Consider the following 21,566-nt stretch of genomic DNA (forward strand, 5'->3'; position numbering starts at 1 on the left):
TCTTTCCATTATTCATCCATCCACCAGTCCATTGGTCTATCCATCAATCCATTCATTCATTCACCAAGCATTCCCTGAAAACATGGGCTGTGCCTGGTACCTAGGTGGCATTCTGGTTTCAAGATACTTGAGGAGACATGAGATGTGTTCAGAAATAATTGCAACCTCAGCTTCAAAGTGATAAGCCATATTATGAAGGTACGCATAAAGGCTCTACTAGTCAAGACTCTTTTGGTTGAAAGTGATAAGAGGGTCTGCTTCAACTGGCTTAAGCAGAAAAGGGAAGTTACTGGCTCCTGAAACTAGTCAGGCCTTCTGGCATGGCTTGATCCAGATGTTCAAATAATGTCACCAAGAATCCCTCCATCATTTCCCTCTGGATTTCTCTGAGTTGACTTCATTCCCTGCTGGCAAATGGCTGCCAATAATTTTAGGCCCATATCCTACCAGCTTAGCAACTCCAGCATAAAGAGAGCACCACTGTTTCAGTAATTTTAACCAAAGTTCCAAGACATATCAGACTGACCTGACTCACATGTCCACTCTTGAACAGAGCACAGTAGCAATGACGAAGTGTCTCAGACTGGTCCTGGATCCACCCCTGGGGTCTGTGGGTGGGGACAGCTTGACCTGAACCGAATCATCCGAGAATGCAGATGGCACGGTTCTGTCAAAGGAAAATCAGAAGAGAAAATAAGGTCAGACAACAAAACCAACAGATGTCTACTCCAGGTATGATGGGGGTTCAAAGGAGAGAGCAACCTCTTTTAGCTGGCAGATCAGGGAAGACTTTTTGGATCTTGTGGAGTCTGTGAGCTTTGATATCACCTAAGGAACCCAGAACATTCCTACAGGACACAGCTTAGGAACTGATCAGAGACTCCAATACTCCACACCCAAGACTTTGACTTTCAGACACCCCCATCAGTGCCAAGATAGGGCCCATTCCCTTGGGAAAAACACAAATAGGTCATTATTTACCTGGGCAAATAAATTCTCTATAGATCTCTTCCCAGGCTGGGCCGTATTACATGCCTTATAGCTGTCCAGGTCCCCTATGAAGACAAAGATTTCCTTCCACATACGGGAGAGGCTACTCATTCAGCTTCAGGTCAAAGGACCATTCCATTGGTACCAGTGGCAGGAACTCTTGGTTGTCCTTCAATATCCATTCTCCTTTCTCAATAAAAGTAAGAAAACTCCTGATCCGATTTTAAGCAAGCAACATGGTCAAACAGAATAAGGACTACATTTCCTACCTCCTGTTGCAGGTAGGTGTGGCCACGTGACTAAGTTCTGACCAATGAGCTGCAAGTGGCAGTGACAGGCCACGCCCTTGAAGGGAGGAACATGCCCTTTCTTTCTCCTTTCCTCCTTCTTCCATCCTTCTATTGGGAATTTGATCCTGATGGGGAGCCATTTTTGACCATGGTGATGAGGACAACACCCTAGAGATGGGTCCCTGATGAATTCATTGCTCAGAGCTGCCATACCAGCCCTGGACCATTTTCATCCAGACTGCATGTGAGAAAGAAATCAATTTCTACCTTATTTAGGCTACTGTTATTTGGGGTCTCTATTGCATGCAGTTGAGCTCTGTATCCTAACTGATATAGTGCCTGTATCTGGACATTTCCAATGACCTTTGGGCAGAGAAGGGAAAAAAACAAGGACGTACATCCTTGATAAGTGCTAGTATGAGAGTGCACTACCTCATTTAATCACCAGGACACCGTAAAGTAGGTATTACCATCCCCTTTTACAGATGGGGAAAATGAGGCTCAGGGAGGTTAAATAACTTTCTTCAGATCACATAGAAGTGGCAGAGTTGTGATATATGCTCAGAACCACCTATTCAAATTAGCTCCAGAAAATGATTTTCATATTAAAGACATAGTTCTCATGGAATCTCCTAGAAAAGCTATAGCCTTAGCAAGAGCAAGAATCAGAGTGATTCCAGGGACCACATCAGTTAGAGCTGGAGGACTTTCACCCTAGAGCTCTTCCTTTTACTTGGTCCCCTAATGCCTTTGTCTCTTAATTTATATTCTTTTTTTAAAAAATATTTATTTATTTATTTGGCTGCACCAGGTCTTAGCTGCGGCATGCGGGATCTTTTAGTTGTGGCATGTGGGATCTTTAATTGTGGCACACGGGATCTTTAGTTGCGGTGTGTGAACACTTAGTTGTGGCCTGTGGGATCTAGTTCCCTGACCAGGGATTGAACCGGGGTCCCCTGCATTGGGAGCATGGAGTCTTAGCCACTGGACCACCAGGGAAGTCCCTTAATTTATATTCTTTTTTTTTAAAAGTTAATTTATTTATTTATTGTGGCTGCGTTGGGTCTTTGTTGCTGCAAGCAGGCTTTCTCTAGCTGTGGCGAGTGGGGGCTACTCTTTGTTGTGGTGCGCGGGCTTCTCATTGCGGTGGCTTCTCTTGTTGCGGAGCACAGGCTCTAGGTGTGTGGGCTTCAGTAGCTGTGGCACGCGGGCTCAGTAGTTGTGGCTCACGGGCTTAGTTGCTCCGCAGCATGTGGGATCTCCCTGCACCAGGGCTCCAACCTGTGTCCCCTGCATTGGCAGGTGGATTCTTAACCACTGAGCCACCAGGGAAGCCCCTTAATTTGTATTCTTGATAGAGAGATCCCAATTGGTCACTGGCTAGCCACTGTGCTGACTCTGCTTGGCAGTTGCCCATCCTGGTCCAATCAGCCCTGGTTAGGGACATGAAGGCCTGCTGATTTCAGGTTGAGCTAGAAGAAGTTAGGCATGGCAGAAAAATTTATAATCTCTGCTAAAATTCAATCTTTGAATATTGGGTTATTGAACCTGGGCATAGAGCAACCACTCTCCTTGTCTTCTAGGAGCTTATATCCTCTTATTATTATTACTATAATTAATAACATATCACTATTAATGAAAAGCTGCAATTCGCTGAACACTATTATGTACCAGCCATGGTGCTTTTAATGAGTAATCTCATGTAATTCCTTTAAAGAAAGTCAGTCAGTCAGAGCCTTTTCATCATGTATGGCAACACAGGGACATTTGGGATTTAAGAGGTGTGCTTTGGGAAAAGAAGTATAATTATTCAACTTTCACTTAATTGGAGAAACTAAGTGGTAGGTGCAGTTGTAAAGGAAGGCAAGCTCCTGGGCAGGCAGATGGTAAGTAGGAGGCTGTTCAGGCATAAGGGAAATGGGGGTGGGAATGAAAAAGAGACAGACAAGGGAAATTAAGTTTGACTGGATAAAATGGACAGTGAGAGTTTTGATAAGAGCAATGAAATGGGCAGGGAGAAGTACAGAGGTCTTCAAATCATGGACTCCCTCACCACGCCCTCCCTCTTCCATCAGAAGAGGACTAGGGTGCTCTCCCCACCTCCTCTTCCTGGGGCCTCCAGAGACCCTGAGCTCAGCCTGCTGGCCTGCCCTCAGCTAGGGCCCTCACTTCCTGTTTGCTGTACCTGCTCTATTCCACGTCACCATCTCCATGTGTCCAGATCCAGCCTGGTGGCCTGATCCCAGTTCCTATCCATTCCACTGGCTTCTCCATTTGGCTTGGAACTCTTGAGCTAGACTGAGACTATGCTGATGAATGCCACGTCACTGGCTCCACAAAAAGGGTGGAAGTAAGTCAACATCTTTGACATGAAGATGCTGTCATTTTGACAGGGGCCAAGAGAACGAGACTATTTTAGTTAAACTTGTTTGATGGTGAGGCATAAATACTCAGTCACACTATGTCACTGTGATATAATAAGAATATATATTAGGTCTCAGGCCCTGGTTCCTGACACAGAGCTCCTAAAACCCTTGTAATTTCCTGAGTTATAGGGTGCTAGGAGCATCTTTTGTTTGAATGTTTGGTCTTTGTCCCTGATTCCTGACACAGAGCTCCTGAATTTCTTGGAATTTCCTGGGTGATAGGAGCATCTTTTGTCCTAAAGAGGCCACTCTTGGTGGGCTCCTGGACAGGTTCAGGATAGGGATGGTCACCAAGAAGACCAAGCCATGATTAGAGGCTTGGAACTTTCTGTCCCACTCCCATCCCCCAGGGAGGGAAGAGCAGCTGGATATTGAGTTAATAACCAATCATGCCTACGTGATGAAGCCTCCATAAAAATTCCTGAACTATGGAGCTTGGAGAGCTTCTGGGTTGGTGAACATGTCCACGTGTTGGGAGGGTGGCAAACCCCAACTCCATGGGAACAGAAGCTCCTATACTTGGGCCCCTTCCAGACCTCGCCTTATCTATGTACCTCTTCACCTGGCTGTTCTTTTGTCTCCTTTTTTATGTCCTTTACAGTAAACCAATAAACATGTTTCCCTGAGTTCTGTGAGCCATTACAGTAAACTACTAAACCCAAGGAAGGGGTCATGAGAACCCCCAATCTGTAGCCAAGTCAAACACCTGGGATGCACTACTTGTGACTCGCATCTGAAGTGGGGGCAGTCTTGTGGGACTGAGCCCTTAACCTGCGGGGTCTGTGCTAACTCTAAGTAGTTAGTGTCATGATTGAATTGTAGGACACCCTTTCGGTGTCCAGAGAGCTGCGAAATTGGTTGGTGTGGAAAACCCACATATTTGGTGTCAGGAGTGTTGTGAGTGTAGAGACTGACAGCGGCTTTTCCTTTTAGTCACAATTATTATGCATATGATCAGAGAGAAATATATAACATAGGATTTCATGGAAAAAAAAAAAACCCACAATAAGTTGTAAATGGGTCAGGGTTCTTGGACTCCAGAATTAGTGAGGAATTCTCTGTTCGGGGTCACTCTAGGGACCTTCGGAGCTGGTGGGTCTTCATGCCTCAGCCCCACCCTCCGCTCCTCTGTGCTTTCTCTCTGTCTCCCTGCTTCTGCTTTTCATTTCATGTCCTAAATTTCCATCTATTCAGCATAACTTTATTCTGCTTTCCCCTCTATTCTCTGTAACAGAATGCCCTGTTGGAATTAAACTAATGGTTTTTATCTCTGCTTTAATGAGAGAGATGGTGACTCACTGATACAAGGAAAGTATTTCCCCTCCTGAGGGTGATGTATTCAGCTTTGGGGTTAAAAAGGGGAAGCTTTCAAGCACATGTGGATATCCTGGTAAGTTAAAAAAAAACAAAAAACAAAAAACTTGGTTTCTAAAAAAAATTAAACATACAATTGCCATGATCTAGCAATTCCACTTCTGGCTATATACCCAAAAGAATTGAAAACAGGGACATGAACAGAAATTTGTACAACCATGTTCAGAGAAGGACTATTCACAATAGCCAAAAAGGTGGAAACAAACTAAATGGAGAGAGAGAGAGAATTATTCAGATTTTAAAAGGAATGAAATTCTTTTTTTTAACTGAAGTATTGTTGATTTACAACATGTGTTCGTTTCCGGTGTACAGCAAAGTGATTCAGATTATACATATATATATATGTGTATGTGTGTGTGTGTATGTGTGTATGTGTGTGTGTGTATGTGTGTATGTGTATATTCTTTACCATTATAGTTTGTTAAAGATATTGAATATAGTTCCCTGTGCTATACAGTAGGACCTTGTTGTTTATCTATTTTATATATAGTAAGTTATATCTGCTAATCCCAAACTCCTAATTTATACCCACCCCCTTTCCACTTTGGTAAGCATAAATTTGTTTTCTATGTCTGCAAGTCTGTTTCTATTTTGTAAATAAGTTCATTTGTATCATATTTTAGATTCCACATATAAGTGATATTGTATGATATTTGTCTTTCTCTGTCTGACTTGCTTCACTTAATATGAAAATCTCTAGGTCCATCCATGTTGCTGCAAATGGCATTATTTCATTCTTTTTTTATGGCTAAGTAGTATTCCATTGTATATATATATGACATCTTCTTTATCCATTCATCTGTCAATGGACATTTAGGTTGCTTCCAAGTCTTGGCTATTGTAAATAGTGCTGCTATGAACATTGGGGTGCATGTATCTTTTTGAATTAGAGTTTTCTCTGGATATATGCCAGGAGTGGGATTGCTGGATCATATGGTAACTCTATTTTCAGTTTTCTTAAGGAACCTCCATCATTTGCAAATATTTTCTCCCATTCTGTCTGTTGTCTTTTCATTTTGTTTATGATTTCCTTCACCGTGCAAAAACATGTAAGTTTGATTAGGTCCCATTTGTTTATTTTTGCTTTTATTTCTATTGCCTTGGGAGATTGACCTAAGAAACACTGCTACATTTTATGTCTGAGAATCTTTTGCCTATGTTCTCTTCTAGGAATTTTAGGGTGTCATATCTTATATTTAAGTCTTTAAGCCACTTTGAGTTTATTTTTATGTATGGTGTGAGGGAGTGTTCTAAATTCATTGATTTGCATGCGGCTGTCCAGTTTTCCCAATACTGCTTGCTGAAGAAACTGACTTTTCTCCATTGTATATTCTTGCCTTCTTTGTCAAAGAATAATAGACTGTGGGTTTATTTCTGGGCTCTCTATTCTGTTCCATTGATCCATATGTCTGTTTTTGTGCCACTATCACACAGTTTTGATTACTTTGAATATTTTGTTGAATATTACTTTGAATAGCTTTGTAGTATTGCCTGAAGTCTGGGAGGGTTATGCCTCCACCTTTGTTCTTCTTCCTTAGGATTGCTTTGGCAATTCTGGGTCTTTTATGGTTCCATATAAATTTTAGGATTATTTGTTCTAGTTCTGTGAATAATGTCATGGGTAATTTGATAGGGATCACATTAAATCTGTAGATTGCTTTGGGCAGTATGGCCATTTTAACCACATTAATTCTTCCAATCCAAGAAGAGATGAAATTCTGACATGTTACAACATGGACGAACCTAGAAGACGTTATGCTAAGTGAAATAAGCCAGACACAAAAGGACAAATATGGTATGATTCCACTTATATGAGGTACCCAGAGTAGTCAAACTCACAGGGACAGAAAGTAGAACGGTGGTTGCCAGGGGCTGGGGGGGAAGGAATGAAGGGTTATTGTTTAATGGGTACAGAGTTTCAGTTTGAGATAATAAAAAAGTTCTGGAGATAAATGGTAGTGATGGTTGTACAACAAGGTGAATGTACTTAGTGCCACTGAACTGTATACTTAAAATTGGTTAAAATGTTGGGGAGGGAAGGATTGGGCATTTGGGACTAGCAGATGTGAACTGGTATATATAGGATGGATAAACAACAAGGTCCTACTCTATAGCCCAGGGAACTATATTCAATATCCTGTGATAAGCCATAATGGAAAAGAATATGAAAAAGAATATATATATGTATAACTGAATCACTTTGCTGTACAGCAGAAAGTAACACAACATTGTAAATCAACTATACTTCAATAAAATGTTTTTTAAAAACTGGTTAAAATGGTAAAATTTGTTATGTATATTTTACAACAATTTTTAGAAAAGTTTTTGGTTTTTGGAAAGTTAGAGGTAGTCAACCCATCTGTCATTTGAGTGAGAGCATCTCTTGTGTTAATTGGTCTAAAGGAGAAGCTGGCAGAACTCTCACAGAGAATTAAAAAAGGGAAGAGAATTGAGGCTTTTAGTATACAAGGTAGCAGATACCTGAGCCATATTCTGATAACATATTCCAGAGTTCAAATATGACCAGGAGATTCCAGGGCAAGGACATCAAGGAAAAGATGACGGTGGCGGGAGGTTGTCAGGGTGCTGGACTTAAGATGCATCCCGGATGTTGGGCAGGCTGCCTCTTGGCAGTTGAGTCCCTGCTGTCTCTGTACCTCAAGGATGCAGCCCACTGTCCTTAATTACCCCATAAATTGTATATCTGCCTGTTCTGTTCTTCAGAGGTATTGTCTGCCAGCCTCCTGATGAACTTTATAGCAGTTCCCTAGCAATGCTTCTTAAATCAGAATGCTTCAGCTATGAGTAAAAGAAAGCCCAGTTAAAATGGTTTAAACAATATATTTAAGAAAAGAAGTCCTAAGGTAGGATGGCTCCAGAGTTACTTAACTCAGTGGTGCCAACAAGTTCTTTCCATTGTTCTGCTCTGCCATCCTGAGCATGTCACATTAGAAAGACCATTTCTTCTCATGCCTCTCTCTTAGGAATGACATCTTTCTTTAGAAGACCTCTAATAAACTTTCATGTTTTGGTGGCCATAATTAGCTTTCATATTCGTTCCTACCTAAACCAGTCACCCACAGGTAGAATGGGATTAACGTGATACCCCTGAGGTGGGTACAGAGTTCTCTTTCCTGAAGGTTTGAAACCTGGACAAAATTGGGGATTCTCTTAACAAAGAAAAAGAGAGCAGATTTCAAATGAGTAGCTGAGTGTCTGCTACACCCCTAGATACTGATAAGCTCGGGGGATTAATGGACATTTAGGAAGGGTTGCTTTGGACTTGCTTCTATTATTAACCAGTGGGTGAGGAGTATGAGTTCTCATACTCTGGATCAAATATGGCTCACCTCTGGGTTTCATGGCAAATTGTGGGAACGGAATAGAGAAGAGTGGAAGGCATGCTCTTTTCTTTTTCAGGTCATGACCTCAGCATACAGAGTTCCTTCTACTTCCTGCCCCCCGTAAACTTGGTTCTCCCCTGACAGTCCTTGAAGCCCTCCCCAGAGGATGCAAATCCTTCTCCGACTCTCATGGTGTCCCCCATGGTCCTCAACTCTATTTCTGGATCAATGGTCCTTCATCTTGATTAAACTCTGAGGCTCAAGTCATCTACGTGTACCACCTTCAATACCTTCTCATTGCTGATGTCTACTCATCAGTCAATCCTTGTTCTTAGAGGACTTTAGCATCTGGCTCATCCTTCCTCCCCATCCCAGTTCCTACACCATACTAATGATTTTGATGACTATGAGAATGACTGAAGACTTGGCCAAACTCCTGACCCCTTGGCTCCTGTCTCTCCTCATTCCAGTGATCTTCACCTCCACTCTACTTGAGCCACCCCCTCCCTTGACCATGTCCTAGACCTCAATTTCTCCTGGAACTAATCTTCTTCCAAAGGCTTACATTTCTCTGACCACACTCTTGTATCCTCTGTTCTTTCAGTTATTCCAGGCTTAGCAGTTCTTTGAACTCCAGAATCCCAGACCCTTCTACTTTCTCCCTCTCAGGACCCTCCTTCCTCCACTTCATTTTCTATCCAGCATAGATCCTGTGGTCCTCACTTTAGCTACTTTCTTGCCAGTTCCCAAGTAGTGGACATTATAGATGAGTCCCCAATATCTACTTGAACACAGGTGATTGGTCCAAGTTGGTCATGGTCATTTCCTCTCCCTTGTCAGTAAAGGAACAGGCATGTGACTCAATTCTAGTACTAGAGGGTAGAGTAAGGTGGGGAGAGAGGGGTTCTGGGAAAGATTTTCCCATGAAAGAGACAAAAGAATTGATGATCTTTCTTTCTGAGGATGAACGCAACAACAAAGGTGGTGGTGCAGAGAGATAGAAAGAACCTGGGTCCTTGATGATGTTGTCAAGCCACAAGATCAACCCGCTTTGAAGTTTGTCCTCCCTCTCAATATCTTACTATATAAGATAATAATTTATTTCATATTAAGCCAGTTTGAGTCAAGCATTCTCTTACTTTCACATAAAACACCCTAAATGACATAGTTTTTAACTCCCAGCAAAAGCTCAGCCCTGGATCAATGTACATATCCTTCTTTTCTTTCTTTTTTAAAATTTATTTATTTATTTATGGCTGCGTTGGATCTTCATTGCTGCACGCGGGCTTTCTTTAATTGCAGCGAGCGAGGGCTACTCTTTGCTGTGGTGCGCGGGTTTCTCATTGCAGTGGCTTCTCTTGTTGTGGAGCACGGGCTCTAGGCGCATGGGCTTCAGTAGCTGTGGCACGCAGGCTCAGTAGTTGTGGCACACGGGCTTAGTTGCTCCGCGGCATGTGGGATCTTCTTGTACCAGGGCTCGAACCCATGTCCCCTGCATTGGCAGGCAGATTCTTAACCACTGTGCCACCAGGAAAGCCCACATATCCTTCTATACTGTCTTCATACCTGTCCTGCTAAGACTGATGGAGAAAACAATAGGTCCCTGGTCCTCTAGAAACCCCAAACACCTCTCTCCCATCCACCATTAGAAGAAGAATGACAGTTTTCCCCACCCTTCCCCATCCTCTGTGTTTAGGATTGCAGAACACATCAGTTATCACCTGAAGTGGCCAGCTCTTGACTAGGAAATGGATTTTAAAAGTTTCCAAGAAGAGCACGTGTATTTGGCTTGGATGGAGTGGAGTGGAGAGATGATCTTGGGATTAAAAGAATCCAGCACCCATGAGAAGGATACAGGAATTACACCCAGAATAAATTGAGTGAAACAAGACATTCCTAGTACTTGGGTTGAGTTAGGGGGAAAAGAGGAGCTTCTTGCCTTGCATTGTGGGGCTGGCAAGGGACACAAGCCCCAGGAAAAGTGTGACTTAGGTGGAAGGCGAGGCAGAGACGTAGCTTTGCTCACAATGTTTCTGGAACAAATGTAGAAGACCAGAATAAAGGTAGTAGATATCAGTGATTACAAACTCTAAAACTATCTGAACCACTTGGCAAGAGCGGGTTGGTCTCTGGGTGTGGAGGTGGGAGGTGGATCCTGTAGGTGGGAAGGCCCTTATCATAATCTCAGTCATGCAGACTGTTGCAATAACAAATTCATAGTCTTTAATTCTCAGCACCACCCTGGAATTCCTGTTTTCCTTGTTGGCTCTCTTCTCCTGGTTACCATAGCAACTGTTTTGAATCTTCTTCACTCTCGTGGACCCTCCTACCCCTCTGCCTTCCCTTTCTCTCTCATCAGGCAACTCTGCCTCCTATTTCACGCAAAAAAATAGATGCCATCTGACTGGGACCACCCTCACCTTCCTCACTTACTTGCAACTGTATATCACCTTTTCCTCTATCCCACAGATTTAGTCAGCAGTGCTGTCTGATAGAACTTTCTCCGGTGGTGGAAATGTTCTACATCTTCACTGTGGTAGCCATTGGCCACATGTAGCTGTTGAGCACTGGAATAATGGCAAGTGCGACTGAGGGACTGAATTTTAAATGTCACTTGATTTTAATTAATTTAAATTTAAATAGCCACGTATGGCTAGTGGCCACTCCCTTAGACAGCACCAATTTAGTGTAACTCAAAGAAAAACATTTTTGAATACCAGGGCACTGGGTATTTCTCCTAACTCTGTGACATCCCTAAGCAGTAGACTCTTGACCAACTTATTATAAGAATTATGAATTAGGTGATGAGAAGGAAGGAAGAGAGGGTTAGAGAGGCAGTTTCACAAGAAATTGCCATGCAGAAAGGTGAAATTAACATCATTTTGACATGCTTTTTTTAGTAGCTCCAGTTACTAAGAAAGAAACCACAGTGAATCCTGGCTGAAACATATTCCTGAAGGAGAGTAAGAGGCTCTCATCATCATCTTATCATCACTGCAAATCCATCCTAGTCTTTTTTATTTTTTTAATTTATTTTTGGCTGCGTTGGGTCTTCGTTGCTGCGCGTGGGCTTTTCTCTAGTTGCAGCAAGTGGGGCTACTCTTCATTGCGGTGCACGGGCTTCTCATTGCGGGCATCTCATGCTTCTCTTGTTGCAGAGCATGGGCTCTAGGCGTGCGGGCTTCAGTAGTTGTGGCTCACGGGCTCTAGAGCGACTCAGTAGTTGTGGTGCACGGGCTTAGTTGCTCCATGGCATGTGGGATCTTCCCGGACCAGGGCTCAAACCCGTGTCCCCTGCATTGGCAGGCGGATTCTTAACCACTGCGCCACCAGGGAAGTCCCTCCAACCTAGTCTTGACACCAAGGAGGAGTCTGAGTGGGAGAAAGAACCAAGCATCAGCCAGGTGCTGGTGTGGTGTAGTTATCAGTTGAGTTATTTCAAAGGGCATCCAGTTACCTTTGCATTTCTACCATAATGCAAAATGTGTGCAACACAAACAGAACGGTGACTTGAATATCCCTTTTGTGTAGCTGATTTTGTTCACTTTTGATGATTCTATTACATTTCAAACAGCTACACATCTTTTTAAATACGAAAAGTTAGAATACCACATCCCCTCCCCTCCACCGGCCTCCTGTAAATGGCTGGCCAATTGCTGTGAGATCACATTTTGAGTAATTTCTTTCTCCCCTGATTTTAAAATGCTTTTATCATATGCTAAGTTCCCACCTATCTTTGGGTTTAATACTTGACTTGATCTTGTTCCATTAAGTTACTTGTCAGCTTCCTCACTAGTGCCCTTTAATTCTGCAGCATTATAATCGCTCTTAATATCTCCTGTGGCCCCTGGCTTATTTGTGAACTGCTCTCCGGTTGGCTTCTGAGTGCACACCCCTCCTTGGTTTTCCTCGCCTTCCCTAATGCCTCTGCTTAGTCTCCTTGGTGTTGGGTTCTTCGGGGATCTGCCCTCAGCCCCCCTCCATGTCACTATGCCCCCTCCCTGGGCAGAACCCCTGCCTCACTCTTGCCCCTTCTATCCACTTCCACAGTGCAGCCAGAGTGATTTTACTAAAGTGCAAATAAGATCATGCCACAACGTTGCTTAGAAGTCCACCTATTGTTCTCAGAACAAATTCCCAACTCCTTAACGACAGCACAGGAGACTGAAATAGACTGGGTTTCCCCAAAGCAGACCCTGGGTGGAAATAGCTTATTTGGGGTGAGGCCAGGAAGGGGAGTGGGGAAGTGGCACAGGGAAGGAAGGGAAGGCAGCCAATACAGGAAGCAGCATGTCACTGCTGTGGGCATCTGGGGCCCAAACTCACTAGGGACCTCTGGGAGACTGCCTAGGCTGCCTTGGAATTGTCCCACCCGAGAGAGAGGGGCTGGGGTATTTAACCAGAGTCCCCCAGCCTAGGAGCCTCTATTCTCTGAGAGCCACACCTCTCTCTCTCCCTCCTTCCATTCTTTCTTCCTCCCAGTCCTCCCTCCCCTCCCTCTCCTCACCAAGGCAGGGCCCCTGATGCTGTATTTGTTCTGTGACCCCACCCACAGCCATAGCTGATTGGACCAGAGATAAATAGCCAGAACAATCAGATTCACTCCCCTGGGATTCTGGAATTGGGCATTGATCTGGGCTTTCACTTGAACTTTCACGTGGACATCTAACCATGATAGCCTTGTTTGGCCACATGTCCTCAGAGAAGAAGAGATGGCCAGTGTTTAGAGAGACACATTGTGGGTGGACAGAGAGACAGGCAGAGGTGGGACCTCACAGCTTCAGGCAAATTGAAAGAGCAGCCTCAGCGCGGGACGTTTTAGTTTCCTGTTCTAATCATGGGTTCTCACGATTTGGAGCCACATTTCATGCATTTGAGTTCTGTGAGATAACAGTGTTTCCTCAAAAAAACTTGCTTTTTTTCTGAAGAAAGTCACTTGATTTTCTGACCTGTAACCAGAAACACACACACACACACACACACACACACACACACACACACTTGACTAAGAGAAATTCACCCAAGCCCTCCAACCTCTGTTCCATTCATGACCTGAGTTCCTACTTCACAAAGAAACAGACCACTGTTCTTGACATTCCACTTTGAACATCTTTGAATGGCTCAAATGTTTCCATCTTAACCACACGCACCAATCTTCTCTAGACTCTATGACCCCCATTAAAAATCACCCTTACCCCTCTTCTCACATAGCCAAGCTAACAGGAAAAGTAGCCCACAACTACTGTCTCCACTCTCTTGCTCTCATTAGTCCTTGCTCACACTATTATTTTATGGGAAAGTGTTCCATTTTTAAGTTGTGATTTGAAGTGTCTGCGGGATATTTAGGTCTGGAGGTTCATAGACTACAGGTGTGGAGCTCAAAAGGCAGGTTTGGTCTGGAGATACAGCTTTTAAAAATCTAAAAAATAAAAAAAAAATTTAAAAAAATCTATCAGTGTTTTTTTTTGTTTTTTGTTTTTTTTAAGTAATGCATACATATGGTGGAGAAAACTTCATAGAAAGGTGATAAGTAAGTCTCTTGACACTGACTAATCCCCTTGTTCCCTCCCCAGAGACCATTGGATTTTTTTTTTAGTATTTATTTATTTATTTGGCTGTGCTGGGTCTTAGTTGTGGCATGCAGGATTTTTGTTGCCGCGTGTGGGATCTTAGTTGTGGCATGCAGGATCTTTTAGTTGTGGCATGCGGGCTGACCAGGGATGGAACCCGGGCACCCTGCATTGGGAGCGCGGAGTCTTAACCACATTCCACAGGCAGGAAGAGCAGAAATGGATTAAGTCCACAGCAGAGGGAACATGAAACAGTATTTCTGTGTAGCTGTAAGGTGATAATAGCCCCCATCTTTGAGTGAGTGACTGCTACTTTGTTACTTACTGAGAAACATCCTCCTCTAAAATCATGGACTATCACAAACTTTACTATTTGAAATTGCATCTGTAAGAAGGAAATGTTCCTGTTTTGCCTGGAGGATCTTAGTCACCTTGAAACAGAGAGGCAGCCTCGATTTGCAGCTCAGGTGAAGAGCCTCAGATAATGGGTTTCTGGAAACAACAATCAACATCTATCTTAGCATTATTGCTTCCAAGGAAACAGGGCCCTGGGTCCACTTTGCAATCCAGATCTAAAGTTGACCGTTTTATATAAAACTGCTTTGCTCTGAACCTGTGAAAACTTGATTTCATTTAAATTTGATCTAAACTCCACCTTCCCCAGAATCTGATGATAACTCTATCCCTTTGTTTGATGATGTATACTCCCTCACTGAATGGGTCAATAAACCTAATTTTGTTGGATGGCAGGTTTGGCTAGGTCATGGGTTGACCCCCCCGGGGGAATAGAGCAGAGTGGAAAGTGGATCTTGAGGGTCAGGCAGGAAATATCCAGCATAGCAATAAAGTCCTCCCCCAAACCCAGCCCCCAGCAAATCTAATTCCTCCTCTACAAACCAGAGTGTTGTGAGGACATGAGGGAGGAAGGAGGGGGGATACCTTCATTCATCCAGTGTTCACATACATCTGGGGCTGAATAAATGGTTGCAGAAATGAACTAATCAGTCTCTGAGTGGGGCTTGAGGCAATGGAAAGATCTAGGCTCTTTCCTAAGGCACAGTGGAAGCACTGGGTCTCCTGACATTTGAAGGGCTGCCCCTTTACCCCAACTGAAATGACCCCAAAAAAAGTGAAAGGAAAAAGGGGATGAGGCAGAATTCTTAAAATGCCTTTCCTTTGAACACCATCTTTGTGCAGGCATCCGGGGGAGGCCGGCTGGGGCGGGGACATCTGCCAGCTGGGCCTGTTGGACTTGGCTTTTCTTGTTTATTCCCAGCCACATCTTGGGCAGCTGCCAGTGCCCGCCCCGACTCTGCCATCATTGGAGGAACTCAAACTTAAAGGCTCCTGCTAAGAATAAGGACGTTTCATTTTCCACTTACTGGTGGGTCTGCTGTGGCCGGTCTGGGAGGGTTGAGCCCTGGTCCAGCCCCGAGTGGAGAGCGAGCCTCTCACCATGACAGCCTGTTGCAGCTGGAACGATGTCTTCCAGTATGAGACATACAAAGTCATCCGGATCCAGAGCACGAATTATGGCACCATTAAATGGTTCTTCCATGTGTTGTTCTTTTCCTACATTAGGTAAGTGGGCTGTGGGGATGACCCTAAATCTCTGCAGTGGCTGGCAGCACAGAAAACCTCAAGGTCCAGCTTCCTGTGCACATCCTGAATTCCCTGTGGTTTTAAAATCTGAGACATGAGGCTCACAGCAAGCTGGGGAGGAGTGGGAGTCGGAGGAGGAAGCAGCAGGCGGGAGGAAGTAGCGCCAGTCTCCTGCAGGGGGAAGCCACGAGAAGGGAGGGTGACACTTTGGGTTCTAACCCAGGACTGCTGGGGCGAGCTGGGCAGGGCATGCCTGGGGCAGGTGGGAAAATGCAGGGCAACATCCTGGATTCCCAGGGAGGAGTCAAGGATTCAGGGCATGCCTGGTGGTAATGCTGGCATCTACATGAGTCATCACCGCTTAGGGGGAGGAACAGGACCAGACCTGTAAATGTAACTTTAGGTCCTCGCCAGGGTCAGCAGGTCCTTGCTCTTTATTTGTTTAACAAGCTTATTGAGATATAATTCACATACCATTCAACTCACTCATTTAAAGTGTGTAATTCAGTAGTTTTTAGTATATTCAAAGAGTTGTGCAACCATCACCACAATCAATTTTAGAATATTTTCATCACCTCAAAAAAAAAACATCCCTTAACCATCACTTAACCATCACTCTCCCTCATCCCTTAACCATCACTCTCCCTCATCCCTTAACCATCACTCTCCCTCATCCCTTAACCATCACTCTCCCTCATCCCTTAACCATCACTCTCCCTCATCCCTTAACCATCACTCTCCCTCATCCCTTAACCATCACTCTCAATCCTCCTATTCCCCTGCAGCTCCAGGCACCCACTGATTTACTTTCTGTCTCTATGGATTTGCATATTCTGGATATTTCATTATAAATGGATCATTTATGTCTGGCTTCTTCCACTTAGCATTATGTTTTCAAGGTTCATCCATGTTGGAATATGTATCTCTACTGCATTCCTTTTTTTTTTTGGCTGAGTAATACTCCATTATATGGATATACCACTTTTGGGTGGAAATTTGGGTTGTTTCCAATTTTCGGCTGTGATGAACGATGCTGCTGTGAACATTTGTGTACACATTTTTGTATGAACATGTCTTCAGTTTCCTTGGGTATGTACCTAAAAATGGAATCGGTGGATCGCTTGGTAAACTCTAATTTTAATCTTTTGAGAAACTACCCAGTTGTTTTTCACAGTGGCTGCACCATTTCATATTCCCACCAACAATGTACGTCCAGTTCCTTCACATCTTCATCATCACTTGCTATTGTCTCTCTTTTGGATTATAGGCATCCTAGTGAGTATCTCGCTGTGATTTTGATTCGTATTTCCCTAATGGCTAATGCCTCCTTGTTCTTTGTGATGGTGGTGGTGATGATGATGATAACTTGCATCTATTAGGGAGACAATGCAGTTTACCAGCTAAAAGTTAAAGCAACTTATTTCATAAACCTGGCTAAGTTTCCTTGACCAAGTCACTTAACCTCTCTGAGCCTCAGTTTCGCATCTGTTCATAGAGTTGTTGTGATAATTATACAAGAAAAGGCATGACAAGCTCTTATCAATGCCTAGCATAGGGTAAGAGCTTCACAAATGGTAGCTATTTTTTAAAACTAATCTTTTTGAATATAATAGGTACTTTCATATACACTCTCTCCTTTGACCCTCAAGGTAATCATGCCCAAGCTTGGGATTTCAGATCTGGAAATGTGGATTCAAAACTCCTTCACCTTTATGAGCCTTGGTTCCTCATCTGATATTATTAGGATTATCATTATTTGAGTCATATGTTTTCTATGCAACAAATATTAAATAATAAGCATGTATATTAAAATTCTAAAGACATATTACTTAGACCAGATATCACAGAATGGATAATAAAGAATATAGTTAGTAAATTCTCCCTTATGAATCAATACATAGATCATATGTCACAATTCCACATTGTGATGCGGCTTCCTGGTATTCTTGGGTCTAGCACGCAATGTCTTAAAAGAAGATTGCTGTATATATACGAACAGATTATTATGAGAACACCTTATAATGATATTTTTCTTTCATATGGTGGAATCTTTACTTACGAGCATTTAATTCCCTCAGATTCAGTTGTACATGTTCCACAGGAGCATGAAGAGAGAGCACAATTTAAACAGTGCAATGACTCAGCAATTGGGTGCCCCAGAGTAAACGTGAGATGGGGTTCCCTCAGTCAGTTTCTGTTCTCACACGTTTCTCATAGAGTGAGCATCTTGCTTCCCTACCTGTGAACATTTTCCACTCAACATGTCCCCTAAAATAAGCCAGCTCCTTCACCTTCACCTTTGAGACCCAAGCTTTTCAAACATACGCACCATGCAACAACACTTTGGTACACAGGAAATAGCATAGGGTGCTGGGCATGAGAATTCATCTTAAGGAATGTATGGGGGCAGTACCAGCCTTGACCTACACAATAGGGACTGCTTCCTGGACCCCACACTTTAGAGATCCCACCCTGGCCCTCCGCTAGCTGCGAGCTTCCCCATGGAGTAAGGAACCTGTGGGGCTGTATTAGTTTTCTGTTGCTGCGTAACAAATTACCACAAACTCAGTGGCCTAAAACACCATCACTTATTAGCTCACAGTTCTGTAGATCAGCAGTTTGGGCCTGGTGTGACTGGGTGCTCTGCTCAGGGTCTCACAAGCTTGAAATCAAAGTGTCAGCTGTGCTGAGTTCTCACTTTGCGACTCTGGGAGAAAATTCACTTCTAGGCTCATTCTTCCTGTTGGTAGAATTCAATCCCATGCCATCATGGGATTCAGAGCTCTGTCAGCCAGGGGCCACTCTCAGATCCTAGAGACCACTTGCACTATTTACCATGTGGCCCCTTCCATCTTCAAGCCAGTGATGATATACAATGTTCTCATGCCTCAAATCTTTGACCTCTCTTCTGGGACCAGCCAAAGGAAATTCTCTGCTTTTAAAGGACTCATGTGTTTGGGTCAGGCCCACCCAGATGATCTTGCTAGCTTCAGGTCAACTGTATAGTATAATCTAATTGTGGAAGCATTTCCATCATACTCAAAGTTTGGGGGATTAGGCAGGGTGTGTATGCCAGGATACAGGAAATATTGGTGTCCCCTTAGAAGTCTGCTGCCTCAGGGGCAGAATGTGCCAATCCAGAGCACTGGATGCACTCCCCCCATCCCACCATGCTCGGTATGTAGGACCCCAGAATTCTCTTCCCAAATGGCCCTTAACCTTTTCCCAGATTTATCCTCTTGAGAGAAGACCACAGCACCCGGGGCATGCTCCTGAGATCAAGGGGTGGCCAAGGGGCAGCTGAATGCAGGTGGAGGGTGTGGAGGGGGCTTAGGCATACAGTGCACGGTATCCGTACACAGGTGCACGGGGCCCTCACAGAGCTGGGAGGAGCCAGAGTGAGATGAGAAGGGGGGTGGGCTAAGGGCTAAGGGTCAGAGGCCTCTTCAACCAATGCTTCCAAGTTCTGGCACAGAATTCTGAGGAGTCCAAGAATTCTAAACATGAATCTGGCCTTCCAGGTTGTAATGAAGGTATGTCAGGGTAGATGAAAAAACATGTTTCATTTTAAAGTCTGTTATGACTTTTAGGGACTTCCCTGGTGGCGCAGTGGTTAAGAATCCACCTGCCAATGCAGGGGACACGGGTTTGAGCCCTTGTCCAGGAAGATCCCACATGCCGCAGAGCAACTAAGCCCGTGCACCACAACTACTGAGCCTGTGCTCTAGAGCCCGCGAGCCACAACTACTGAGCCCACGCGCCACAACTACTGAAGCCCGCATGCCTAGAGCCCATGGTCCGCAACAAGAGAAACCACCATGATGAAAAGCCCACGCACTGCCACAAAGAGTAGCCCCTGCTCACTGCAACTAGAGAAAGCCCGCATGCAGCAACGAAGACCCAACGCAGCCAAAAATAAAAATAAATGAATTTATACCAAAAAAAAAAGTCTGTTATGACTTTTAAATGTCTGAATAAGCAGTATGTGGACCTCCACTTGTTCTCTTGCCCAGTTGTCAGTTGCCTGTCACTGCTGTAACAATTAACCACAAACTTGGTAACTTAAAACAACGATTTATTCTTTCACAGTTCTAGAGACGTCTAAAATCAGTATCACTGGGCCAAAATCAAGGTGTCGGCAGGGCCACGCTCCCTCCAAGGCTCCAGGGGAGAATCCTTCCTTGCCTCTTCCAGGTTCTAGGGGTGGCCTGTGTTCCTTGGCTTGTTATCACATCACTCCAATCTTCAAGGCCAGCATCCTTGACTCTGCTCCACCTTCACAAAACTTTCTCCTGTATGTGTGTGTGTGTGTGTGTGTGCGCGTGCATGAAATCTCCCTCTGTCTCTCTCTTATAAGAACACATATGATGGCATGTAGGGCCTACCTTGATAATCCAGGATAATCTCACCATCTAAAAGTCCTTAACTTAATCACATCTGTAAAGACCCTTTTCCCAAATAGGGTAACAGTTATAAATTCTGGGGATTAGGACCTCATAGCTTTGGTGCCATTATTCAGCCTACTATAGGAGGCATAGCCCCAGGCATGCAGCTCATCGGGATGGCAGTGACTAAGATTCTGGCACTCATTCCCAAACATTATTGGCATGAGTTCCCACCTTAGGGCTTAGCAGTGGCTGGCCGAGTCTTTTCTTTGGAACAGTCCCTGTTCTCTGGGTGTTGTTCCTGGCTGTGTAGTGTCTCAGCAATCCTGGTTTTTGGTCCTCCAAGAGATTGTAAGAACTGCCTAATGTCCTTTAAAATCTCTTTCTTCCTTTATTTTTTAACAACTTTATTGGGGTATAAATTTATATATCATAAAATCACCCATTTTAAGCATACACTTCAATGATTTTTAGTAAATTTGCCAAGTTGTACAACCATCATCATAATCCAGTTTTAGAACATTTCATCACCCCAGTAAGATCCCTCATTCCCATTTGCAGTCACTCCCCATTCCCACCCCCTGGACCCAGGCAACCACTAATCTATTCCCCGCCTCTACAGATTTGCCTTTTCTAGACAATCTCTCTTCTTACTCTAGGCAGAGTGAACTCTGTTGTTTAGAACTAGAAACCCTGGCCAATATAATACTAATATCCCCTAATTATAGAAGAAGAAATGATGACTCAGAAAGGCTAAGTTACTTACATAAAGTCATGTAGGTAGTAAGTGGTAGAGCCAATGTTGAACCCAAGTATCTCACCCCAGAGTCCAAGCTCCCACTAAAGTACTGCAGAGAATGGAGGAGGTAAGAGTACAAACGGAGGGAGGGAGACAATTTAGGAGGCTATTGGGTCATCCAGGTGAGTTAATGGTGATCTGGACTGAGGAGCTGACAGTGGTAGAGGAGAGAAGTAGACTGTTTTGAATAACATTAGGAAGATAAAACAAAAAAAATTGACAATTGAATGGACTGGGGGAATGAGGGAAAGGATGAATCAGGGAGTGTGCCATGTTCTGGCTTGGGCAATTGAGTGGTGGAAGAACTTATGGGGATAGGAAATGTGAGGGAAAAAAGCCCATTTAGGGTGGAAGATGAATTCAGAACTGAAGGCACTGAGCTTGACATATCTATGGGACATACAAATACAAATGCTTAGTTGGATATATGAATCTGGAGCTGGAGATGTAGATTTACATATCACCAGCATACAAATGGTAACTAGAACTATGGAAGTAGCTGCAACTGACCAGCAAGAGAGGATGTAGGTGAGAAGGCAAGAGGGCTTAGAACAGACCCCTAAGGAATGCTAACCTTTAAATGATGGGAAGCACAGAGGTCTCCAAAGGATTCTCAGAAAGGGCGAACGTGGGGAACCAAAGGAAGTCAGGAGAATGTGGATTCTGGGAAGCTGAGGGAAGAAGGGGAGGCAGGGGGGTGGTGCATGGTCACTGGTGTCAAATGCTGCTGAGAATCTGACAGGTCTGTGGCGTGTCTATTGGATTTAGCGATGGTGGTGTTGTTTA

The 21,566-nt window shown here is 43.9% G+C and overlaps 2 protein-coding genes across 5 annotated transcripts in view; one reads left to right on the plus strand and one right to left on the minus strand.

Moving 5' to 3' along the window:
• Positions 1-21,566, minus strand: part of IFT81 (intraflagellar transport 81) — a 201,694-nt gene that overhangs the window by 105,011 nt on the left and 75,117 nt on the right. Inside the window, exon 3 of the mRNA XM_082355910.1 lies at positions 527-667. The gene's annotated coding sequence lies outside the window, so the exon portion shown is untranslated. The remainder of the gene's footprint in view (positions 1-526; positions 668-21,566) is intronic.
• The window catches only part of P2RX7 (purinergic receptor P2X 7), a 54,558-nt gene continuing 47,737 nt past the window's right edge, over positions 14,746-21,566 (plus strand). For 3 of the 4 annotated variants that reach the window (XR_014234529.1, XM_082355942.1, XM_082355944.1), the window contains exon 1: positions 14,746-15,575. Coding sequence is in view for 2 of the 4 variants with exons in the window: in XM_082355942.1 (XP_082212068.1) it covers positions 15,451-15,575 (125 nt within the window). In the remaining 2 variants the exon portion in view is untranslated. The remainder of the gene's footprint in view (positions 15,576-21,566) is intronic. The other variant, XM_082355943.1, reaches the window with a different exon arrangement.

This window comes from Balaenoptera borealis, assembly GCF_965194805.1.
Source record: "Balaenoptera borealis genome assembly, chromosome: 14".
NCBI classification, from domain to species: Eukaryota; Metazoa; Chordata; class Mammalia; order Artiodactyla; family Balaenopteridae; genus Balaenoptera; species Balaenoptera borealis.